Source organism: Oryctolagus cuniculus, chromosome 3 (genome assembly GCF_964237555.1).
Source record: "Oryctolagus cuniculus chromosome 3, mOryCun1.1, whole genome shotgun sequence".
Taxonomy (NCBI): Eukaryota; Metazoa; Chordata; class Mammalia; order Lagomorpha; family Leporidae; genus Oryctolagus; species Oryctolagus cuniculus.
The window spans coordinates 66,769,631-66,793,678 of record NC_091434.1 but is presented as its reverse complement, the minus strand read 5'-3'; the positions used below and the strand labels follow the sequence as shown (position 1 = coordinate 66,793,678).

The 24,048-nt window shown below is 39.9% G+C and overlaps 2 protein-coding genes across 6 annotated transcripts in view; one reads left to right on the top strand and one right to left on the bottom strand.

The window, feature by feature from the left end:
• CIR1 (corepressor interacting with RBPJ, CIR1) overlaps nucleotides 1–13,925 on the bottom strand; it is a 44,056-nt gene extending 30,131 nt beyond the window's left edge. The window contains exons 1-7 of one of the 2 annotated variants that reach the window (XM_002712296.5): nucleotides 12,739–12,901; nucleotides 10,409–10,503; nucleotides 4,404–4,477; nucleotides 3,869–3,879; nucleotides 3,718–3,782; nucleotides 3,294–3,342; nucleotides 1,191–1,308 (exon numbers count right to left, since the gene is read on the bottom strand). In XM_002712296.5, the coding sequence (XP_002712342.3) occupies nucleotides 1,191–1,308; nucleotides 3,294–3,342; nucleotides 3,718–3,782; nucleotides 3,869–3,879; nucleotides 4,404–4,477; nucleotides 10,409–10,503; nucleotides 12,739–12,810 (484 nt within the window). In that variant the 5' untranslated portion in view covers nucleotides 12,811–12,901. Of the gene's footprint in view, nucleotides 1–1,190; nucleotides 1,309–3,293; nucleotides 3,343–3,717; nucleotides 3,783–3,868; nucleotides 3,880–4,403; nucleotides 4,478–10,408; nucleotides 10,504–12,738 lie in introns of both variants that reach the window. The other variant, XM_070070674.1, reaches the window with a different exon arrangement.
• The window catches only part of SCRN3 (secernin 3), a 43,370-nt gene continuing 32,166 nt past the window's right edge, over nucleotides 12,845–24,048 (top strand). The window contains exons 1-5 of one of the 4 annotated variants that reach the window (XM_002712297.5): nucleotides 12,845–12,978; nucleotides 14,934–15,099; nucleotides 19,086–19,267; nucleotides 19,805–20,004; nucleotides 21,228–21,437. In XM_002712297.5, the coding sequence (XP_002712343.2) occupies nucleotides 14,944–15,099; nucleotides 19,086–19,267; nucleotides 19,805–20,004; nucleotides 21,228–21,437 (748 nt within the window). In that variant the 5' untranslated portion in view covers nucleotides 12,845–12,978; nucleotides 14,934–14,943. Of the gene's footprint in view, nucleotides 13,034–14,933; nucleotides 15,100–19,085; nucleotides 19,268–19,804; nucleotides 20,005–21,224; nucleotides 21,438–24,048 lie in introns of all 4 variants that reach the window. The other 3 variants (XM_008258763.4, XM_070070675.1, XM_070070676.1) reach the window with 3 other exon arrangements.

The window sequence follows — 24,048 nt, the reverse complement described above, 5'->3', positions numbered from 1 at the left end:
GGCTTGCTGCCAGGAAGCAAGATCTCTGGTTACAGGACACTGGAAGATGATACAGATTGAGAGTAAACCCTGGGCATGGATGCAGGTGGCAGCAGGAGCCATGGGGAGTCCAGAGAGATGCATCAGAGACTTGTTGGGCTGAGGAAGGGTTTTCAGGCCTAGAGCTCTGCTTCAGCAGAGCAACTCAGCTTTTATATGTGAGCACTTAAGAAACCTTAAGTTAAAATGAAATTACAAGGGTATTTTATTTTGATGCAAAAAAGTTTTTGAAATCTATGCAGTTTTCAATATTTTCCATGAACTTTTTAAAGATCCCCTTATGCGTGGACTTCATTTTTTTTGGCACCAAATTAACTTAATGTTGAATTTTCCACAAATTTTCTTGAGTGTCTTCACATGTCTATATACTGGTGTTTCATTTAAGATTTCTTGAAACAAAAAAGTTCTACAGCTTAAAAATACTGAAAATCTCTGTTGTATTATCACAATTATTTTAAAACAAGGAGCTGAAGTTCATACAAGTGAAATGACTTGCTTACAGTAACAGTGTTAAGCAGGTTATTTCTAATATGATCTACTATGAGTTAGGGCTGGATTTGTGTGGCTGTCTCAATAATGCACTAACAAGGCACTGATAAATTCAAATTAAAACTTCTTATTTTAATATCTTTTTATAAAAAGAACCAAAATGATTCAACTCAAATTAGACCAATTTTTCTTGAGTAGCCAGTAACATGTAAGATAGTAACGTTCAAATAAAAACCAGTTTAACATATTTAATATCCTTTTTTGCTCAGCTTTGTTTTTAATCTCTGAACTAGAGATGACAGTTGAGGCTTTCCATCCAGCTGGTTTTTATAATTCATGATCATATGAATATGAAAAATCACAATTTCTTTCTTGTAATTTTAGGCTACTACCATGAAAAAACTGTCTTTAATGTCTCATACTTTAAAAAGTTCATAGGAACTTTGGCTGCGAAAATTAAACTTAATTTTATTACACAGCATTTCCAATTTAACACATATGATCAGAGTTTCCTACTGAGCATTATATCTTGAGAATATATCCCAGTCCAAAAGACCAAAACAAAATAATATCCAGAGAGATTAAAGAAAAATATGATTTAAGTTTTCCTTGTTTGTCCTGGATATAAATCCTAAAACAAATAAATCATGTCTGGTGCCTACCTGAACCATCAGTAGGAACTGAACTTGCGTTGATTCCAGAAAGACCGAACAAAGGACATTCTCGGTCTGTGTTGACATGACCCCACTTGTGACATTTAATGCACCTCACATTTCGAACCTGAGAAATAGTGAACATAATTTTGTTTACTAAGATACAAAGAACTTGACCAATGTTCAACATTCTATATCTTGGCAAAGTTTAAAATAAATGACTCACAGTTTTAAAAGATTTTCAGGTGCAGGTATTTGGTTAAGTAGTTAAAGACACCATTTGGGATGCTCACATCGCATACTGGAGTATCTGGGTTTGATTCCTCGCTCTAGTTCCCAATTCCAGCTTCCTGCTAATACAGACCCTGGGAGGCGGCAGGTGATGGCATAAGTAGTTGAGTCACTGCCAACCATGTGGGAGACCTGGATTGAGTTTCTGGATTCTGGCTTCAGCTTGGTTCAGCCTCAGCCACTGTGGGCATGTGGATAGTGAACTAACAGATAGGTGTGCATACTCACATTCTTTCTCTCTTTCTCTCTCTCTGCCTCTCAAATAATTGAGGGAAAAAAAAAAAGACCTCCAGAGGAAGAGACTGTATAACTATAACTATGTTTCATAATTTAATACAGACACCAACATCTTTTACTATAAATTCTGCCCAAAAGCTATGCCACATTCATTTTCTTTTGGCCTCTTGTTTAGTGACAATGTAACAGTCACCCAAAAAGAAATGGTAAAATACCAAAAAATAGCCGGCGCCGTGGCTCAATAGGCTAATCCTCCACCTTGCGGCGCCGGCACACCGGGTTCTAGTCCCGGTCAGGGCGCCGGATTCTGTCCCGGTTGCCCCTCTTCCAGGCCAGCTCTCTGCTATGGCCAGGGAGTGCAGTGGAGGATGGCCCAGGTGCTTGGGCCCTGCACCCCATGGGAGACCAGGAAAAGCACCTGGCTCCTGGCTCCTGCCATCGGATCAGCGCGGTGCGCCGGCTGCAGCGGCGGCCATTGGAGGGTGAACCAACGGCAAAAAGGAAGACCTTTCTCTCTCTGTCTCTCTATCTCACTGTCCACTCTGCCTGTCAAAAAAAAAAAAAAAAAAAAAAAAAAAACCAAAAAATAATTAAATCATGGCCTAATTTGAATGCATTAAACCTTTAAAGTTTTGAATTAAAAAAAAATTCTTTAAAGATTTATGTATTTATTTGAAAGGCAGAGTTACAGAGAGGGAAAGAGAGAGAGAGAGAGAGAGAGAGAGATCTTTCATCTGTTGATTCACTCCCCAAATGTCCACAACAGTTGGAGAAGCACCAATCCAAAGCCAGGAGCCAGGAGCTTCTTTCTGGATAGTAAACACTTCAGGCTTTTCAGGCCAGGTGGTTATCTCTGTTGCAACTACTTGATTCTGCTATTTCAGTAGGAGAGCAGACATAGACAATATATAAAAGATTACATAAGGTGATGTTCTAATAAAATTTTCTTTACAAGAATTTGATCTTTCAGTTAGAGTATGTCCTGGTTCTAAACAAGTAATAGTTTTAAATCTATTCTTGATCTTAAGCTAAGTCTCCAAATTTTTTGAAAACCATAGAGACAGGGCAGCAGGTTAAGCAGCTGCTTGAAACACCAGCACCCCATACTGGAGCTCTGGTTGGAGCCCCAGTTGTTCCACTTCCAATCCAGCTACATTAATGCACCTGGTAAAGCAGTGGATGATGGTCCCAGTGCTTGGGCCCCTGCCATCCATATGGGAGACTTGAATGGAGTTCCGGGTTCTTGGTTTTGATCTAACCCAGCCCTGGCTGTTGTGGCCATTTGGAGAATGAACCAATAGATGGAAGATCAATTTCTCTCTTTCTCTCCTTCTTTACTCTTTCAAATAAATACATAAATCTTAAATAAAAAAAATACAGAGACAAATATTATAATCCTGACTACAAAAGTTTGATTATTATATTTTATTAGTCTACCACATTTAATATTTTTCCCTATTTCTCACAGTATCTGGTACAAACCATAGGATCCTTTTTCAGCCTTTTTAACCATATTTTGGACAACACTATAAAGATATTTATTTACTAAATAAAAGTTATTCTTATAGAGTATGTGTCACTTGCCTGAATACCAAAGGGCTGATCTCTGATGTTCATGTCATCTTTGGCATATCTATAAGTAGAGAAAATGTACAAACATAATGTTAGGAATAATTCATTAAATAGAAGCTAATCGGAAAACTAGTTTTATAATTCAAAGAATACTAAGAAATATATTATTGCTTCCATGAGTATATAAAACTGTAAAATTTATTTAGTATTTCTAAACATCATTTAGTTATTGTCTAGTCCAATAATTTGTGATTAAAAATATAAACTATATAAAACAAAGGGCTATCATCAAGTAGATTGGTTGCATATGATAAGTCACTGAAAATACATTTTCACACTACTTTCTCTACTGAATGAAAAACAGCATAAGATGTGATAGCCAATAAATTTAATAATACCTATTTTTTATCTTATAAGTAAATCAACTAGTCCTTACTTTTCTCGAGGGGCTCCTTTCTGCCATTCAAATTTGTATTCAGTCTCTCCTTCTGTTTCTTCTTTCTACAAATATTCATAGAAAATTCTGTCAATTTTTCTATAAATTCACAATCAATTGCAAGTAAATTCAAACAGAAACAGTGCTTTACCTCTTTGTTTTCTTGATTGCATGTCAAAAGTACAGGGGAAAAAAGACAGGATAAGTTAAAAACTTCAATATAAAAATCTATAGAGTATAATATCATGCCATTTAATTGTAACTTCTAAGAATTTACTGATTTGGTTTTTTTCTTCTTTCACAAAAGTTTAGTCACTAAAGAATAAAACACAATTCTAAATAAGAGATAGTATTTAATACACACATTAGTTCCTAATTTTTAAACTTTTATGCTTTAATTGATAAACATTATTTTCTTTTTATAAGTATTTTTTAAAAAGGACTAGAGAAATATATTCAAATTGTTTCAGATAAATGAACTGTTGATGTTGATATTTTTTCTCAACATCTTGAACAACATGAATGCTACTAAATCAAAGAAAATTTCTTAGTACTTGTTTTATTATTACAATATCTATTTTTTATCATCACATAATATCTGCCACTTTTAAAAATTATCTGTCATAGCCATTCTCTGTCTTTAGTTTCAATCATATCAAAGAAAAAAAAAAGGAATGAAGAAGTACCTTTTTTAGCTCCTGGTGGAGCCTCATACATGAAATTAAGGCCATTCTTCACACGTTCATCTCCCATAAGCAACCTAAATAAGACATAAAGTTAAAATACTTTCTTTAAAAAAAGAAGATGTATTATATTTATTTATTTGAAAGTCAGAGTTATAGAGAGGAAAGACAAAGAAAGTGAAAGTGCTGGTTCACTCCCCAAATGGCTGCAATGGCTTGGGTTGGGCCAGGCCTAAGTCAGGAGCCCGGGACTCCACCCGTCTCCCACGTGGGTGGCGGGTCCAAGCACTTGGGTCATCTTCCACTGCTTTCCTAGCCATACTAGCAAGGAGCTGGTTTGTAAGTGGAGCAGCTAGGAGTCAAATCAGCATTCATACGGAAGACTGGCACTGCAGGTAGCAGCTAACTGGCTGTGCCACAATGTTGGCCCCATTTTATAATACATAAATATTATAAAATTATTATAATAATTATTATATAATTATTATAATACTTTTATTGGAGATAAAAGTTCCAAAATTTTATTTCACTGGCTGAATGACACTTGAAATTTCTGAATGGAAAACAAACAGTACTGCCGCTTAAGTAACCGTAAGTTCTGAGATTTTCTTCCTACCTGAGAGATTCTGGCCAATCCAACAGAAAAGTAAAAAATGACATAGCCCCTCTTATAGGATTTGATTAAACTCTGAAGTGCCATGGGTATAGTGACAGCTTTGCAATATTATATGCCATCATAAACTTGGAATTAAGTTAAATTGTTAAGTTAAATCCTTATCAAATAGTTTTCAATAAATGGGTCTGGGATTTATTTAGAAAGTCAAACCCAACTAATGCTCATTAGAGTCAAAATCAATGAGAGCAAATTCTTTACAACAGACTAATGAAATGGAATCAGTGTCTGCTGCATATCAAAAATCCCTTTTTATGTATAGTTCTTTTGTTAAAAAAATTATTTTATTTGAGAAGTAGAAGAGAAACACAGAAAGCTCTTATTTGCTGGTTCACTCCTCAAATGCCTACAATGGTTGATAAGAGGATGGGTTGGGGTGGTGAAAAGGGGCTGAAGCTGGGAGCTAGGAGCTAGGAACTCAATGTGTTTTATAGTTAGCATGTTGTATTTATTTTCATTTTATTTGAAAATCAGTGACAGGAGAGAGAGAGAGAGATCTCCCATCTACTGGTTCATTCCCTAACTGCCCACAATAGCCAGGACTGGGCCAGGCTGAAGCCAGGACATGGGAACTCAACCCAGGTAGAGACCCACGTATTCGTGCCATCTTCGGCTGCTTCTCAGTGTGCGCATTAGTAAGAAGTTAGAATTGGAAGTGGAACTAGGAACTGAACCAGGAACTCTGATGCAGGAAGCAGGTACCCCAAGCAGTGTCTTAACTGCTGATTCAAATACCCACTCCTATATATTTTTAATGACATTTCATTTCTTATTTATTTAAGAGGCTGAGAGAGAAAAAGAGAGAGAGAGAGAGAGAGAGATCCCCATGTGCTGGTTCACTATCTATGCCTACAACATCCATGGCCAGAGCCAGGAGCTGCAAACACAATCAAGATCTCCCACGTGGGTGGCAGGAGCCCAGTTACTTGATCCATTACCATTACTTCCCAGGGCTTTCACTGGCAGGAGCTAAAGTTAAGAATCAAACCCAGGCACTCCAATGAAGAAGCAGATGCCTTAACTGCTAGACTAAACACTTCCCTCAGCATGTTGCATTTTTAAAGCAGTGTATGCTTTTCAAAAATATCAGTTACTATATTCAGCTTTGAACTCCATGTATATATCCTTTTTTTTTTTTTTTTTTTTTTTTTGACAGGCAGAGTTAGACAGTAAGAGAGAGAGGTCTTCCTTTGCCATTGGTTCACCCTCCAATGGCCGCTGCGGCTGGCGCGCTGCAGCTGGCGCACCGCGCTGATCCGATGGCAGGAGCCAGGTGCTTCTCCTGGTCTCCCATGGGGTGCAGGGCCCAAGGACTTGGGCCATCCTCCACTGCCTTCCCTGGCCACAGCAGAGAGCTGGCCTGGAAGAGGGGCAACCGGGACAGAATCCGGTGCCCCGACTGGGACTAGAACCTGGTGTGCTGGCGCTGCAGGGCGGAGGATTAGCCTAGTGAGCCGCGGCGCCGGCCCCATGTATATATCCTTTACTAGACTTTTCTTAAGAGTAGAGAGAAACTACATTTCACACACTCTTACAGACCCCTACAAACCACTGTTTTTTCTAGTATGAAGAAGTAGGTACTCAGTAAGAGTCAGCCAGATTATGTAAAATTAGTGAGAGGTACCTAATTGAACTGAGCTTTTCCTTTTCTTTTTTAAAAATTTTATTTATTTTAAAGGCAGAGCGAGAGAGAGACAGAGACAGAGATCTCTTCTATCTGCTGATTCACTCCCCAAATGCAGGCAACAGACTGGGCTGGGTCAGGCCAAAGCCAGGTGCCACCAACCAGCAACTCAATGTGGGTCTCTCACATGGAGGACACGGATTCAAGCACTAAGACCCTCACCTGCTGTCTCTCAGGATGTGCATTAGCAGGAAGCTGGAATCAAAGCAGAGATGTGACTCCAACCCAGACTCTGATACAGATATGGGCATTCCAAGTGGTGTCTTAACTTCTGTGCCAAATGCTCATCCCTCTTTCTTTCCTTTTTCTAATGTTCACAATATTTATTAACTTACAAAGAGAAACTGGGGCCAGAACTGTGGCATACTGGATAAAGCTGCCGTCTGAGTGTCGACATCCCATATGGATGCCAGTTCCACTGCTCCACTTCTGATCCAGCTCTACTGTGGCCTGGGAAAGCAGTAGAAGATGGCCCAAGTCCTTGGGCCCCTGCACTCATGTGGGAGACCTGGAAGAAGCTCCTGGCTCCTGGCTTCAGACTGGCCCAACTCTAACTTTTGCGGCCACTTGGAGAGTGAACTAGCAGATGAAAGACCTGGCTCTCTCTCTGCCTTGCCTCTCTGTAACTCTGCCTTTCAAATAATAAATAAAATAAAAATAAATCTTTTTTTTTTTTTTAAAAAGAGAGAAACTAGCTCTTAGCCTATATATTCATGTTTCTTAGTTCAGGAACACAGGTTAACGACAAACTTCATTTTGAACTCAATTCAAAGAAATTCTTTACATCCCCAAATCATTTTGTACTTTAAAGATACCAGCCTTATTAATCTCCCTGGGGTTGGTGCTGTGGCATAGTGCTGCCTATCCAATATGGGCGCCGGTTCAACACCTGGCTGCTTCACTTCTCATCCAGCTCTCTGCTATGGCCTGGAAAAGCAGTAAAAGATGGCCCAAGTACTTAGACCCCTGCACCCACATGGAAGACCTGGAAGAAGCTCCTGGTTCCTGGTTTTGGATCAGCCCACTCTGGCCATTGTGGCCATTTAAGGAGTAAACCAACAGATGGAAGACTTGACTTTTCTTTTCTTTTCTTTTCTTTTCTTTTCTTTTCTTTTCTTTTCTTTTCTTTCCTTCTTTTCTTTTCTTTCCTTCCTTCTTTTCTTTTCTTTCCTTCCTTCCTTCCTTCCTTCCTTCTTTCCTTCCTTCTTTCCTTCCTTCTTTCCTTCCTTCTTTCTTTCTTTCTTTTTCTTTCTTTCTTTCTTTCTTTCTCTCTCTCTCTCTCTCTCTTTCTCTCTTTCTCTCTCCTTTCTTTCTTTCTTTCTTTCTTTCTTTCTTTCTCTCTCTCTCTCTTTCTCTCTTTCTCTCTCCTTTCTTTCTTTTCTTTCTTTCTTTCTTTCTTTCTTTCTTTCTTTCTTTCTTTCTTTCTTTCTTTCTTTCTTTCTTTCTTTCTTTCTTTCTTTCTTTCTTTCTTTCTTTCTTTCTTTCTTTCTTTCTTTCTTTCTTTCTTTCTTTCTTTCTTTCTTTCTTTCTTTCTTTCTTTCTTTCTTTCTTTCTTTTTCTCTCTCTTTCTACCCTGCCTCTGCCTCTCAGTAACTCTGCCTTTCAAATAAATAAATCTTTAAAAAATATCTCCTCAAAGTCTTTCATGGAATCATAATGTCTATAGAAGTCTGCATCTGCCTGCTTCCTTCTTTCACGCATAACAGACACAGAGAGAGCTGCAACTTCCAGGTAGGCAATGAACACTTCAAAGATATGAAATTACAGATGGAGGCCAGCACCGCGACTCACTAGGCTAATTCCCCAGTCTGCGGCGCCAGCACACAGGGTTCTAGTCCCGGTTGGGGTGCCAGATTCTGTCCCAGTTACTCCTCTTCCAGTCCAGCTCTCTGCTATGGCCCAGGAGTGCAGTGGAAGATGGCCCAGGTCCTTGGGCCCTGCACTCGAATGGGAGACCGGGAGGAAGCACCTGGCTCCTGGCTTCAGATCCACGCAGTGCGCTGGCCACAACACGCCGGCCGTAGCGGCCACTTGGGGGGTGAACTAACAAGAAAAAGAAGACCTTTCTCTCTGTCTCTCTCTCTCTCACTGTCTAACGCTGCCTGTAAAAAAAAAAAAAAAAAAAAAAAACAACCAAGAAATTACTGATGATTGGCCAGAAGTCTCCATATCCAGGTTTTGCCCAAGCACTGGAAGCCATGGTAGTTCTTATCATCAATATTGACATCCTTCCAGGATGTTGGCTTAAAGTCCCTTAATTTTTCTCTGAATACACTACATTTTTTAAAAAAGATTTTACTTATTTATTTGACAAGCAGAGTTACAGACAGTGAGAGAGAGACAAAGAGAAAGGTCTTCCTTCTGTTGGTTCACTCCTCAAGTGGCCGTAACGGCTGGAGCTGTGCCGATCCGAAGCCAGGAGCCAGGTGCTTCCTCCCGGTCTCCCATTCGAGTGCAGGGGCCCTAGGACCTGGGCCATCCTCCACTGCACTCCCAGGCCACAGCAGAGAGCTGGACTGGAAGAGGAGCAACCAGGACTAGAACTGGCGCCCATATGGGATAGCAGCACCACAGGCGGAGGATTAACCTAGTGCGCCACGGCGCCAGCCCCTGAATATACTACATTTTAAAGAGCAGTAATATTTTGGTATTACTTTGTTTAGATCTCTTATTTTGATGAAAACAAGACTGAGTAGAAAATTTACTATTCTGTTCTGGAGTTTCAGATGAAAGCACATGTTCTTTAACTCAAAGTATAATCTATGTAACAAAAGCACCAGTACTGATTGGATTGATTAACCAAGAAAAATCAGTTTCAGTGTTAGATTTGCAAATATAAATGTAATATGACCATAGCTAAAAGAGAGTACCCTGCTGGAAGAAACCAATGAAGAACTGAAGCCATGATCCTATTATTAACATGATCCTATTATTAATGTGCAGGTAGAATAAGACACTTGTATTTTCCTCTGAAAAGTGTCTTGTGCTTTTTTCCCTTCAAGTGCAAATTAAAATACCTTTGTAAGATGTTTCAGCAGGGCAGGTGTGACACAGCAGGTTAAGCCACCACTTGGGACACCCGCATCCTATATCCGAATGCCTGGGATAGAGTCCAACCTCTGCTTCCAATACAACTTCCTGCTAATGTATCCTAAGAGGTAACAAAGGTGGCCCTGGATTCCTGCCACCCACAGGGGAGACCCAAATAGAGTTCCTGGCACCTGGTTTCAGTTTGGTCCAGACCTGGCCATTGGGTAAGTGATCCAGCAGATGGGAGATCTCCCTCTCTTGCTTCCTTTCTCTGTGTCACTCTGTATCTCAAATAAGCAAGTAAAACTTAAAACTGAAAAAACCAGGTCTCAGCAGTTCAAGTGTAGATGTTTACTGTTCCTCTAAATTTTGCTTAAGTTAGGAGTTGCTCACAGACTGTAATGAGCTACATAAATCTATATTTTATGTGAATTGGAGGTAAAGTTGGAAGAAGTGGCCATTTACAGGTATAAGAGTAAAGAAGACAGTTCACAAAAAAAGAACAGACTCCTATCACTGGGGCATTCAACTCCAAAAAACTGAATTAATACATGATTCAGTAAGGGATTCTTCTCACATAATTCATTATTTTAAAAACACTGGCAAAATGGAATTTCATACCTATTATCATACGATTCTTGTTCTTTAAGATACTGTTGCATCAATTCTTCTTGTTTCTTCTTGTCATATGATATTTTCTGTTCTGCCATCCATACCTAAATTAGTAAAGTAAAAAAAATAAATAGTTGTATTTAAATACTTAATCTAAGTACTTAAGGAAGTTTTATATTACAGTAAGTATAAAATGCTATCATTTATAGTTTACAACATAATCCAATTTAGTCATAATGACATCATCACAAGATAATACTTGAAAAATCTGATTTGTATCTTGATAGCATTAAAAATAGCTGAACTGTCAGGCAAAAATGTCAAACTTGAGATCCACTCTGAACTCAGTCCCTAGGTTATTTCAGAGAACAGAACAAGAATCTCTCTAAAAGAATTTGTCTCATCTAGATAACTCTTCAGCATAGGGCACATGTAGGGTTAAACAAGAGCCTTGAATGCCACTCCCTTTGTTATATATCTTTTCAAAGAAGTTCTAGGGGCCCATGCTGTGGTGTGGTGAGTAAAGTATCACATACAGGCACTGGTTCAAGTCCCAGCTACTCCACTTCTGATCCATCTCCCTGCTAATGTGCCTGGGAAAGCAACAGAAGAGGGCCCAACTACTTGCACCCACGTGCGAGACTCAGAAGAAGCTCTTGACTCCTGGCTTCAGCTCAGCCTGGCTCTGGCCATTTCAGCCATTTGGGGAGTGAACCAGCGGATGGAAGATCTCTCTTTCTGTAACTCTTTCAAATAAATAAATAAGTATGTTCTAATGCATATATAAGTAAGAGAATATACACAACATTCTTTTTTAAATAAATGGGATTGTTTTACATATAAAAATTAAATATAACTCAGTATAGTTGAGTTTATTTTCTTTTTAAATTTATTTGAAAGTCAAAGTTACAGAGAGAGAGAGAGATCTTCCATCCACTGGTTCACTCCCCAGATGGCCACAACAGCAAGGCTGAAGCTAGGAGTTTCTTCCCTGTGGGTGAGGGGCCCAAGTATTCAGGCCATTTTGACACTGTTTTCCGCAGACCATTAGCAGGGAACTGGATCTGAAGTAGAGCAACCTGTGCTCACCTAGTATGCTGGCATTGCAGGCGGCAGTTTTACTGGCTAAGCCAAAAACATGGGCCCCTATATTTGAGTTGTGTTTGGTTTTTTTTTTTTTTAACTTTTTTTTTTTTTTTTGATAGGCAGAGTTAGACAGTGAGAGAGAGACAGAGAGAAAGGTCTTCCTTTTTCTGTTGGTTCACCCCCCAAGTGGCCGTCAGTGCTAGAAGCCAGGAGCCAGGTGCTTCCTCCTTGTCTCCCATTCGGGTGTAGGGCCCAAGGACCTGGGCCATCTTCCACTGTACTCCAGGGCCACAGCAGAGAACTGGCCTGGAAGAAGAGTAACCGGGACAGAATCTGGCGCCCCGACCTGGACTAGAACCCGTTGTGCCAGCGCCGCAGGCGGAGGATTAGCCTAGTGAGCCATGGCGCCGGCCAACGTGGTTTCAAAAACAACGAAAAGCTAGTTCATTTCACAAGTTTGTATGTACAGGCAATCAACATTTTGTTGAGCTGGACACAGGGTTAAGTGCCCTCTTTGTTTCAAATCCTTTTACCTGCACAACCTCACTAATTCTCACAGCAATTTCACAAGTCACGGAAATCGATACTGGTTTTCCTTAATTTACAGATTAGGAAACTGAGGATTAGATATTAAGTATTTTGAGAAAGGTGCAAAGTCTCAGGGCTAACAGGAGCTGTGCTGGAGTAACTGGAATCTGAGTCTAACTCAGACTCTACTTCCCCACTATTTTTGCACTGCCATAGTATCCGACCCCGCATCCAGCAGACTTGAAATTAATTACTTAAAACGCTAAATTCAATCGAGGTCATCAAAAAGACACTACATTATTGGATGAGATGTAGAGTGGAAACAAGTTAATTTCTCTTAAGATCTCTCTTAAACAGGGAATTTTAGAGGAAACCAGAGTTGAGGAGTCGTGAACTCTGGGACCAGAAAAGACAAAAGCTGAGGGAAACACTAAGAAATTCTAATATCGATCTCCACATTTTATGACTTTACTTTCTGACAGAGGCGACAGAGCCCACTAGGTTCCCCGGTTCTCCGCGGATGAGAAATAAATATTAAGGATCGCTTCGTCAGTGAGATACTCCGCGGAGAAGGGACGACAGCACACGGGTTCAGGCCTGGAGATGATCCAGGAACGGCGATCTTCCCGGGGATCACACGGACACCGTCACTAAACCGCACCTCAAGCAACCCCCGGGGACCCAGAAGCGATGAGCCAGATCCCTCCGCGGGTCGCTTTACTCACTTTTTTAATATTGGATTTGGAGGCAGGATGAAAGTCCTTTTTGCACATAAAGTTGGCGAAGGATTTCCCCATCTTGCAGTCGGAGCAGAAGGCGGCAGCCTCCAAACCCGAGAGCAGCGTAAACAAACTCAGCCGCCTAACCGGAACTGCACCCCGGCCGCAGCAGCAACTTCCGAGGTCAAAGGTGGCAGCTTCCGGCAGCGAGCCGCTTTCCCTCGCCACTTTCCCCTGTCACTTCAGGTAGCTCGGAGGCCGGGGGAGGGGCGTGCACGGGGGAGCGGCGTGCAGAGTTGAGGTGGGAACGAGGAAGGGCGAACCGCGGCGCGACCTGCCGGGGCGAGGGGCCCACGGGCGAGGCTCCGAGCCCAGCTGCGCCAGGGGCGGATTGCATCCCGCCGGCTGCGGTTCCGGCGCGAGGTGCAGGGTGACTGCTTCTGCCAGCGCTGCTTGGAGTTTGATCCCGTTACTTTCTGGGAACTTGAGTTGCGGAAACTTTCCTGCGCCGGTTTTCTCCTGTGTTGTGCAGACGGCAGTTGTCGCCCTAACTGTGGAGAGTTTGTGAGGTTCTAACCCTGTCACGTTTCAGAAAGCGCTTGGTGGATTACACCTCTAAAATAAGACTGTCAGCTCCCCAGAAGCGGGGGTGGGGGGATGCTTTTGTTCCCAGTTGTTCCCAACTGTGCGGCGCCTGGTGCTGAAAAATGTTCAATAGACGTTTGTTGAACGATGAATACGGTTAGAAGGTAGTAAAGGTTGTTAAGGCTTCGCCTTCTCCGCGGAGTTCCGTGCCATTCTAAGTTTCCTTAGCTTCCCCGACGACCCCGGTTAGCGCAGGGACTAAAGGGCTTTGTGTGGACTGGGCTGCCACCGCTGTAGCTGCCTCACCACCCAAGGCCTCTAGTGGGAGGGACTTAAGAATAAGGCTTTTGTGAGAAATTTACTCCTCTGCCAAGTAATAACTGTGACAGCTTTAAGTGTCCGCCACGTTCCTTGACTGTGCAAAAACGCTTTTCATGTTGTCTTACTAAATTCTCGTAACAGCCCCATAAGAGAGTATCTTATTTTACCAATGAGGGAGGAAGCATAGAGAGAGGGATTAAAGGACCTACTAAGCTCATAGAGTGATGGGACTAACTTTGGACCACAATTAGAAGGAAACGCAGGACATAAAGGTTGAAATACACAAAGAAAAGCACAGAAACAAAGGAGAACTTCCATCACTGAGAAGAGAGTTTTAGTTGAAGTCGTTTCTTGAGTCATTATTTATTTAAAGATTTATTTTTTATTTATTTGAAAGGTAGAGTGACAGAGAGAAGAGACATCTTTCATCTGCTAGTTCACCCTGGAAATGGCCTCATGCCTGGGCTGGGCTGGGCCAAGCCACAGCCAGGAGCCAAGAGCTTCATCTGGGTCTCCCAGGAGGGTGCAGGGGCCCAAGTACTTGAGCCATCTTCCACTGCTTTCCTGGATCCGAAGCAGAGCAGCTAAGACTCAAACCAGCACTCAGATAGAGACGGGCCCCTGCCACCCACATGGGAGATCCTAACTGAGGTCTGCGATCTTGGCTTTGGCCTGGCCCTGCCCCAGCTGTTGTGGCCATTTGTGGAGTAAACTAGCATATGGAAGATCTTTCTCTCTCTCTCCCCTTCTCTCTTCAAATAAGTAAGATAAATCCTTTAAAAAAGATAAGTTCCAGAGATGAAAATGCGAATGCAAAGGTTAATAAAATATACTTCCAGCCCGCAAGGAGCTCACTATCCAGTAAGCAGGATATATATATATATATATATATATACACACACACACACACATATATATATATACATATATATGTGTATATATACATACACACAAATAGAGTAGAGTATATACTTTACAACAGTAGAACCAGGTACAGGGACTCCAAAAATAATGGAAATAGAGAAAAGAAATTCAGGGAATTCTTGTGTGGAAAAAATCTTAGTAAACTTGACATGTAGATTAGAAGAAGATAGTTCTCATCATTTTCTTGTTGATTCTTTTAGAACATGATTGATACTCAAGTCATACTCTTACTTATTTTTGTACTACAACATAAAAAAACTTTAATGAGCACTCTTTATTAGCTTTTGCTATGATATCCCTTGGCCATAGAGTAGAGCTATTTGTTTTATTTATACTTAAAAATGTTTCTCATTTTATTTTGAAACTTCTAGATTTTACAAAATGCAGCCTTGTTCCTGTGACACTTTTGTGGCGTTGCCTCCAGCAACAGTTGGTAACAGGATTATTTTTGGAAAAAATTCAGATAGACTCTGTGATGAAGTGCAAGAAGTAATTTATTTTCCTGCTGCAGTTCATAACCTTGGAGAACATCTTAAGGTGGGTGAAATACACATTTTGTTAGCATATGCTTCTTTGAAAATACCACAGATAGTTGCTATCAATTTGGCAGAGACTGTTGAAGTTACAAATTTGAATTAGAAAATACTTTGAATCAGAAATAATCTAGTCACTTATTTCAATGATTTTGAGGAAGTTGAAATAATAATAGAAATTGTTAATTCCTTGATCAAATATTTGAATGTTTTCCGTATGTTAGCATGTTAGATAGAGCAAGGGATTTGAAGGCAGCTGTCAGGATTCAGATTCTGCCTTTCAAAACCTTAGACTCTTTTTCTTTCTTTTTTTTTTCCTTTAAAAAATTTATATAAAGGGAACAAATTTCATGTATACAGTTTTTTTAATTTTTATTTTTATTTATTTTAAAGACAGAGAGAGAGAGAGAGGTTTTTCATCCCCTGGCTCAATCCCCAAATGGCCACAATGGCCAGAGCTGGTCCAATCTGAAGCCAGGAGCCAGGAGCTTCTTCCAGGTCTCCCACCTGGATGCAGGGGCTCAAGGACTTGGGTCATCTTCTACTGCTTTTCCAGGCCATAGTAGAGAGTTGGATCAAAAGAAGAGCATTTAGGACCAGAACTGGCGCCCATATGGGATGCTGGCACTTCAGGCTGGGGCTTTAACCCACTGTGTCGTAGCGCTGGCCCCATATATATACAGTTTTAAGAGCATAATGATACTTCCCACCCTACCTGAGCTTAGGCTCTTGTATAGGAATAGGATGTGTATGCAGGTACCCACACTATAAAACATGATGTTTTTTTTTTTGTTTTTTTGTTTTTTTGTTTTTTTTTTTTTTTTTTATCTTTTATTTAATGAATATAAATTTCCAAAGTACGACTCATGGGTTACAATGGCTTTCCCCCCCATACCGTCCCTCCCACCCACAACCCTCCCCTTTCCCACTCCCTCTCCCCTTCCATTCACATCAAGATTCATTTTCGATTATCTTAATATACAGAAGATCAGCTTAGTATACCTTAAGTAAGGATTTCAACAGTTTGTTCCCACACAGAAACATAAAGTGAAAAATAATAGATGATTTTTTTTTAAATGATGATGAAATCAGATCAGACCTATTGTCATGTTTAATCCCAGTGAGAGTCAAGTTGGGAATTGATAATTTCTTTTTTTTTTTCTTTTTTTTTTTTTTTACAGAAGATCAGTTTAGTGTACATTAAGTAAAGATTTCAATCGTTTGCACCCCCATAGAAACACAAAGTGAAATATACTGTTTGAGTACTCGTTATAGCATTAAGCCTCAGTGTACAGCACATTAAGGACAGAGATCCTACATGAGGAGTAAGTGCACAGTGACTCCTGTTGTTGACTTTACAAATTGACACTCCTGTTTATGGCATCAATAATCTCCCTATGCACCAGTCATGAGTTTCCAAGGCTATGGAAGCCCCTTGAGTTCTCCGACTCTTATCTTGTTTAGACAAGGTCATAGTCAAAGTGGAGGTTCTCTCCTCCCTTCAGAGAAAGGCACCTCCCTCTTTGAAGACCTGTTCTTTCCACTGGGATCTCACTCACAGAGATCTTTTTGCCAGAGTGTCTTGGCTTTCCATGCCTGAAATACTCTCATGGGCTTTTCAGCCAGATCCGAGTGCCTTTAGGGCTGATTCTGAGGCCAGAGTGCTATTTAGGACATCCGCCATTCTATGAGTCTGCTGAGTATCTCACTTCCCATGTTGGATCACTCTCCCCTTTATTTATTCTATCGGTTAGTGTTAGCAGATACTAGACTTGTTTATGTGCTCCCTTTGACTCTTAGTCCTTTCATTATGATCAATTGTGAACTGAAATTGATCACTTGGAATAGTGAGATGGCATTGGCACATGCCACCTTGATGGGATTGAATTGGAATCCCCTGGTAAAAACATGATGTTTTAAATGCTGAAGTTAGATAAGATGAGTATGGTGTGGTGGCAGAGGAAGAACATTGAGTTCAACCTAAGGATCATGGAAGACTTCACTAGGAATTGGGGGTTTCTGTTGGTGTTTGATAGACAAAAGTGGTCCTGATTTGTGTAGAATATGAAAAGTTTTTCCAGGCTCTGAGAAAAAGTTTTCTGACACATCAAAAACGTTGGGGCAGGAGACTGGCATTGTGTTGCAGTGTGTAAAGCTGCTGCCTTTGACGCTGGCATCCCATAGGGGAGCTGGTTTGTGTCCCAGCTGCTCCACTTCTAATCCAGCTCCCTGCTAATGGCCTGGGAAAAGCAGCAGAGGATGCTCCAAGCGGGAGACCTGGATGCAGTTCCTGGCTCCTAGCCTTGGCTTGGCCCTGCACTAGTCATTGAAGCCATCTAGGGATTGAATCAGAGGATGGAAGATCTCTTTCTCTGTCTTTCTTTATCTGTAGCTCTGACTTTCTAAATAAATAAATAAGTCTTAAAAAAAAAAGTTGGGGCAGGCATTTAGCCTGGTGATTAAAATGCCCATGTGTCTTATCATTGACTTGGGTTCCATACCTGGCTCTAGCTCCTGACTCCAGCTTCCTGCCAAAGCAAATCCTGGCAGGCAGCTGTGATGGCTCAAGTGACTAGGTTTTTGCTGCCCACAGAGGAGACCTGGCTTGAGTTTCCAGCTCCCAGCTTTGGTCCTAGCCAAGCCTCAGCTGTTGCAGGCGTTTGGGGAATGAACTAGCAGATGAGAGCTTCTTCTCTGCCTCTAAAATAAATAAAAAATTTATTGGGCACCACAATAACACCTTCTACATGAATTTTATGCAGTTACATGCTAGTATACACATTACATAAAGGATCCTTTAAAATATATTTAAAAAACTCATTTAACATGGAACTTTAAATTAGAGTTTCATATTGTGTTTTTATGGCTAGGTACTGCAGGTGGCAGCTTTACCCGCTATGCCACAGTGCCAGTTTCCTAATTTACATACTTTTTGGATTTTATTTTACTGCTATTCTAATATTTAAATACTAGATGCTATCTGTGTATTGGGTCTTATTTTTTTAAAAAAGATTTATTTATTTGAAAGGCACAGTTACAGAGACAGGGTGAGACAGAGAGGGAGAGAGAGATCTTCCATCTGCTGGTTCACTCCCCAAATGGCTGCAACTGCCAGGGCTGGGACAGGCCAAAGCCAGGAGCCAGGGGCTTCTTCCAGGTCTCCCACATGGGTGCAATGGCTTAAGTGCTTGGGTAATCCTCCAGCTATTTCCCAGGTGCATTAGCAGAGAAATAACTTGGAAGTGGAGCAGCTAGGACTCAAACTAGTGCCTCTATAAGATGCCAGCATCGCAACTGATGGCTTTAGCCGCTACGCCACAACCCGGGCCCCCATATTTTTTTCCTTTGCTGAGACTGTTCATCTCATTTCTACTTTATCTCTTTACCCATCTATCCTATCTTATAATCATGGTTCTCATTCCTTTTCCTACTGTCAACAAACTTGATGGGTGACTTCCACTTGTAACTTGAGTTTCTGTGGCAATACTCCTGTATTAAGGGATGCCACACATGTACTTTTATCACTAATCAAGACATTTAGGACATTGAAAGCTGCTTCGTTAAACTTCAATGCACATACATTTCCCTCTACAGCAATGTTTTCAGATTTCACAACTAGATTTCATCTTTCTGAGCTTCCATGGCACCTCATCTTCATTCTCTTCATAGCCCTTTTACTTGATTTTTTTGTTGTATCTTCGTTAATGTGGAAGTCTTAGTTTCTTGAAAGCAAAATTTATATTGATTTTTGTAACTGACTCAAGAGAGTGCTTTATAATAAGAGATGCTCAGCAAATATTTGAGTTAATTCTGAATATCTTTTAAGTAATGTCATTATTGAAATTTTTAATTTGGTTATACAAGTATTTCATTTGCCTCTTTCATAATGGTCATATCTTATGGTTAATTTTAAATTCTGGACTTTGGTAGCTTTTCTGTTTTTGGTTTTGTGTTTGTTGCTGTGACTTTTTTTTTTTTTTTTTTTTACAGTGTACTTATATAGAAATTGATCAAGTCCCTGAAACATATGCTGTTGTCCTTAGTCGCCCAGCTTGGTTGTGGGGGGCAGAAATGGGGGCCAATGAGCATGGAGTTTGCATTGGGAATGAAGCTGTATGGGGAAGAGAAGCAGTTTGTGATGAAGAAGCACTACTGGGCATGGACCTTGTCAGGTTATTTTTCTATTACATTTTTGCACTATAGAATGTGTCTCAATTTAAATTTTAGCATAATTTTTACCTGTTTTATTTTCCTATTTTTGGATTTTGACACTTTGTGGCGTGGGTCACATATGCTTCAGACTACCAGTTACAGCTTTATGACTCTCAAATCTCATTAATTGGGAGAAAGGAATGAGTTAGAAATTATAATTTACTAGAAATACCTAACATACTTTATCATCCCTTAACTAATTCCCACAATACTCTTATATGGTATATGTTATTATCCTCATTTTATAAATGAGATACCTAAGGGTCAGAGATAAATAACTTGCAAATAAGTTAGTAAGTTGAAATTTGAACATACATCTATTTGACTTCACGGTTCCAAAGTAACTTCAAAAGCAAAAGTTTAAAAGTAATTTCATTTTTTCTGTTAACTTGAAAAAATTTTTACTTTGCATGTAGACATAAAATCTTACACACATGAAATTTTTCAAAGAAAAATAAAGGAAATTTAATCTAAAAACTTTAACATGTTTATTTTAGACTTGGCCTTGAGAGAGCTGATACAGCTGAAAAAGCCCTCAATGTCATTGTTGACTTATTAGAAAAATATGGCCAGGGTGGAAATTGTACAGAGGGTACGATGGAATTCAGCTATCACAACAGTTTCCTGATAGCTGATAGGACTGAAGCCTGGATTCTGGAGACTGCAGGGAGGTACTGGGCAGCAGAAAAAGTGCAAGGTATGGACAGCTCTTCATGATTTAATTTGCTTTAGAATTAATAAAATACACTCTCAACAGTAATTATTACATCTAATTATCTTCTAAAATTTAGAATCCAGTGCAGTGAGGGGTTGATTTGGAGTGAAAGAGCACTATTAAGAGCTTTCAAAGATAAAAAAGAAGTGTTATCTCTGGGAACATGAATTTCGTGTTATCTGTATATACATTCTGTGCAATAGCTTTGGGCTGTTTTACAGTATTTTTTCTCTTTTAAATAACTCATTACTGGGGCCGGCATTGTGGGCAAAGCCTCCGTCTGTGATGCTGGCATCCCATATGGGCGCCGGTTCATGTCCTGGCTGCCCCATTTCTAATCCAGCTCCCTGCTAATGGCCTGGTTAAAGTGGTAGAGGATTGCCAAAGTACTTGGTCCCGTGACAGCCATGTGGGAGACCCAGAATAAGTTCCTGGCTACTGGCTTTGGCCTGTCCCTGCCGTTGCAGCCACCTGGAGAGTAAGCCAGTGGATGGAAGCTCACTCTGTGTCTCCCTCTTTCTCTGTGACTCTGACTTTCAAATAAATAGATAAATAACCTTAAAAACTTATTAGCATTTCTTTCTGTCTCTCACACTAACTCTGCCTGTCAAAAAAATAAAAATTAAAAAAAAAACCTCATTAACATTGAGTTAAACTCCACTATTATATTATGTGAAACTAAACAACACAATTTGATTGTTTTAGAATTCTTTGCTTTTTCTTTCCTATGGTTTTGTTCATGTGATGATAATTTTAAAAGTTCATTGAGATGCACATTACTTTATGCCCATGACAGCCAGTTCTGGGCCATGCCAAATCAGGGAGACTAGAACTCAATCCCTGTCTCCCACATGAATGGCAGGAACTCAAGTACTTGAGCCATTCCTTTCTTCTTCCCATGGTGTGCATTAGCAGGAAGCTGGACTGGAAGTGAAGCCAGCACTTCAAACCCAGGCACTCCAATATGGGATGCTGGCATCCCAAGCAGCATCTTGATTGCTGTACCAAATACCCAATAACACATTATTTTTTGACTGTATTTTTGCATGAACTTTTTGAAGTATCTTTGTAGATTCCTCTCATTTTTTAAGTGAGGCATTTGTCTATATTTACATTTAAATAGTGATTAAGAAAGAACGTGTAGCTACTTTATGTTAAATATAACTTTGCTTTTTCTTTCCCCTCTTCTTCTTTGAAAATAGAAGGAGTTCGTAATATTTCTAATCAACTTTCTATAACAACCAAAATTAATCGGGAGCATCCAGATGTGAAAAACTATGCTAAGCAGAAAAGCTGGTGGGATGGTAAGAAGGAGTTTGATTTTGCTGCAGTGTACTCTTACCTTGACACAGCCAAGATGATGACTTCATCAAGCAGATACTGTGAAGGCTACAAGCTTCTGAATAAACACAAAGGTAATTTTATCATTTAAATAATATCAGAATGACAGATTACATTTCATGTAGATACATTGTAGGAGTGATGAATTCTGTTTCGAGGAAATATACTTACTATAGTTTTTATTAAAACTGAAAATATTGTGATATCGTAAGCTATTTTTGAGGTGGGTGAACTATTACACAGCTGTGAGAGGGTAATATTCATTTTAAAAGTCAAGTTTAAATTCTGAATTCTCACTATTTTTTAGTTCTTATTAATTTGTTTAAAACAAAATTCAGATTACTTTTTTGCTCAGAATTCAGTGAAACATGGAGAAAGACTTCTTTGATTGCTGCTGTTGCTCTTATCTTTTTGTTTTTGGATAGTACTCTTATTGGCTATCTTTTTACTACAGAAGTTATCTAGAACTTCTGGCTGAGAAGGCAAATGGAGAAGATAGAAGAATTTCTCCATTCTCTTTCAAAACTTTAGAAACATTAAGAAAATACTTAAACGTTAAAGATATATGAGAGGCCCTCAAACAATTCCTAGAAAGATGGAATTAAAAGTTTATCATGGTACAAAAAATTATATTTAAATATTTATTTATTAGGGCCAGTGTTGTGGCATAGCAGGTTAAGCTGCCACCTGTGATGCCAGCATCCTATATGGGTGCTGGTTCAGTCCTGGCTGCTCCACTTCCAATTCAGCTCCCTCTTAATGTGAAAGGCAGTAGAAGATGACCCAAGTGTTTGGGCCCTATGGAAGAAGCTCCTGGCTCCTGGATTTGGCCTGGCCCATCCCCAGCCATTGTGGCCATTTGGAGAGTGAACCACTATATAGAAGATAATCTCTTTCTTTCTTTCTCTCTCTCTCTTTCTTTCTGAAACTCTTTCAATTAAATTAATTAATTTGAAAAAATCCACCCATATGGAGGTTTCCCTGAGTCATGACCTGCCAAGATTTTCATAGAAGATAATTTCCTGGGCCAGCATTGTGGTGTGGCAGGTTAGGCTTCTTCTGCCTGTGACACCAGAATCCCATATGGGCACTGGATCAAGTCTAGGATGCTCCACTTCTGATCCAGCTTCCTGCTAATGCACCTGGGAAGGCAGTGGAAGATGGCTCAAGTACTTGGACCCCTGCCAACCACATGGAAGACCTGGATGAAGCTCCTGGCTTCTGGTTTTGGCCTGGCCCAGCCCTGGCTAATGTGGCCATTTGGAGAGCAAACCAGCAAATGGAAGATCCCTCTCTCTTTTTTGTCTTTCCCTGTCTCTCTGTAACTCTGCCTTTCATATAAATAAGTAAATCTTTAAAAAAGAGAAGAAATTTCCTTTGAAGATGATTTCACAGAAAAATAAATTATAAACAGAGTAGCAAATTCAGTGCCAAGAGAGAAATAATTCTTGGGTTCAGGAAATTCAGACCAAAAGGACAGGTAGAGCTAACTGGAAGAGTTTTAACACAGTCTGATTAAAATTTTCAAAGGTATTTAATAATATTAAGGAATTATTAAAAACTCAGATATGATCATTGAATTTTGGTTATATTTATAAAAATTTTATTTTTAAAAATGTATACTGAAATATGGATGAAATTTTAAGACTAAGATTTGTTTAAAATCATTTGGTAGGGGAATTTGATAACTGTTGATACTGTGATGAATATTTGAGGGTTCATTATACAATATTTCTAAATTTTTATATATTTGAAGTTTTCTATAATGAACATTTAAAATGAGTATTTGAAGATATAGAGGAATGAATGAAATCCATAAAATGAGTAGGTCGTTATTAAAAAGCAGATTAATTTGAAAATTCTAAAATGCATAGAAATTGTAAAGTGAAAAATACAGTCACTGGGGCCTGGCATTGGATTAAGACACTGCCTGCAATGCTGGCATCCCCTATCAGAGTGCCAGTTTGTGTCTCAGCTGCTCTACTTCTGATCCAGGTTCCTGCTAATGCTCCTGGGAAAGCAGCAGCAGATGGCCCGAATACACAGACCATCACTACCCACTTGGGAGACCAGAATGGAGTTCCAGTCTCCTGGCTTTGGCCTGGACCAGCCCTGGCTGTTGTGGCCATATGGGGAGTGAACCAGTGATAAAAGAGCTCTCTCTATGCATGCCTTCCTTCATCCCGCACCATGTCTCTCTGCCTTTCAAATAAATAAATTAATTAATTTTAAAAAATCATTGAACCAAAAATGCCAAATGCTCAAAAATCAAACATTTGGAAAATCCATTTAGACAAAAAAGAAAAAAATCACTCATATTGAATACTCAGCATTTAGTTAACATTCAAACATTTTTCTAATTTTCATTTTTAAAAAGATTTCTTTTTTTGAGAGGCAGATTGACAGAGGACAGACAGGGAGACAGAGAGAGGGTGATCTTCCATCCACTGATTTACTTTGCAAATGCCCACAAAAGCCACGGCTGGATGAGGCCAAAGCCAGGAGGCAGGAATTCCACCTGGGTCTCCCATGTGAGTGGCAAGGATGCAAGTACAATGGGCCATTATCCATTGCTTTCCCAGGCACATTAACAGGAATCTGGATTGGAAGAGGAGCAGCCAGGACTTGATCCAACACTCCAATATGGAATGCAGGCTACATAATTGATGGCTTAACCCACTGTTC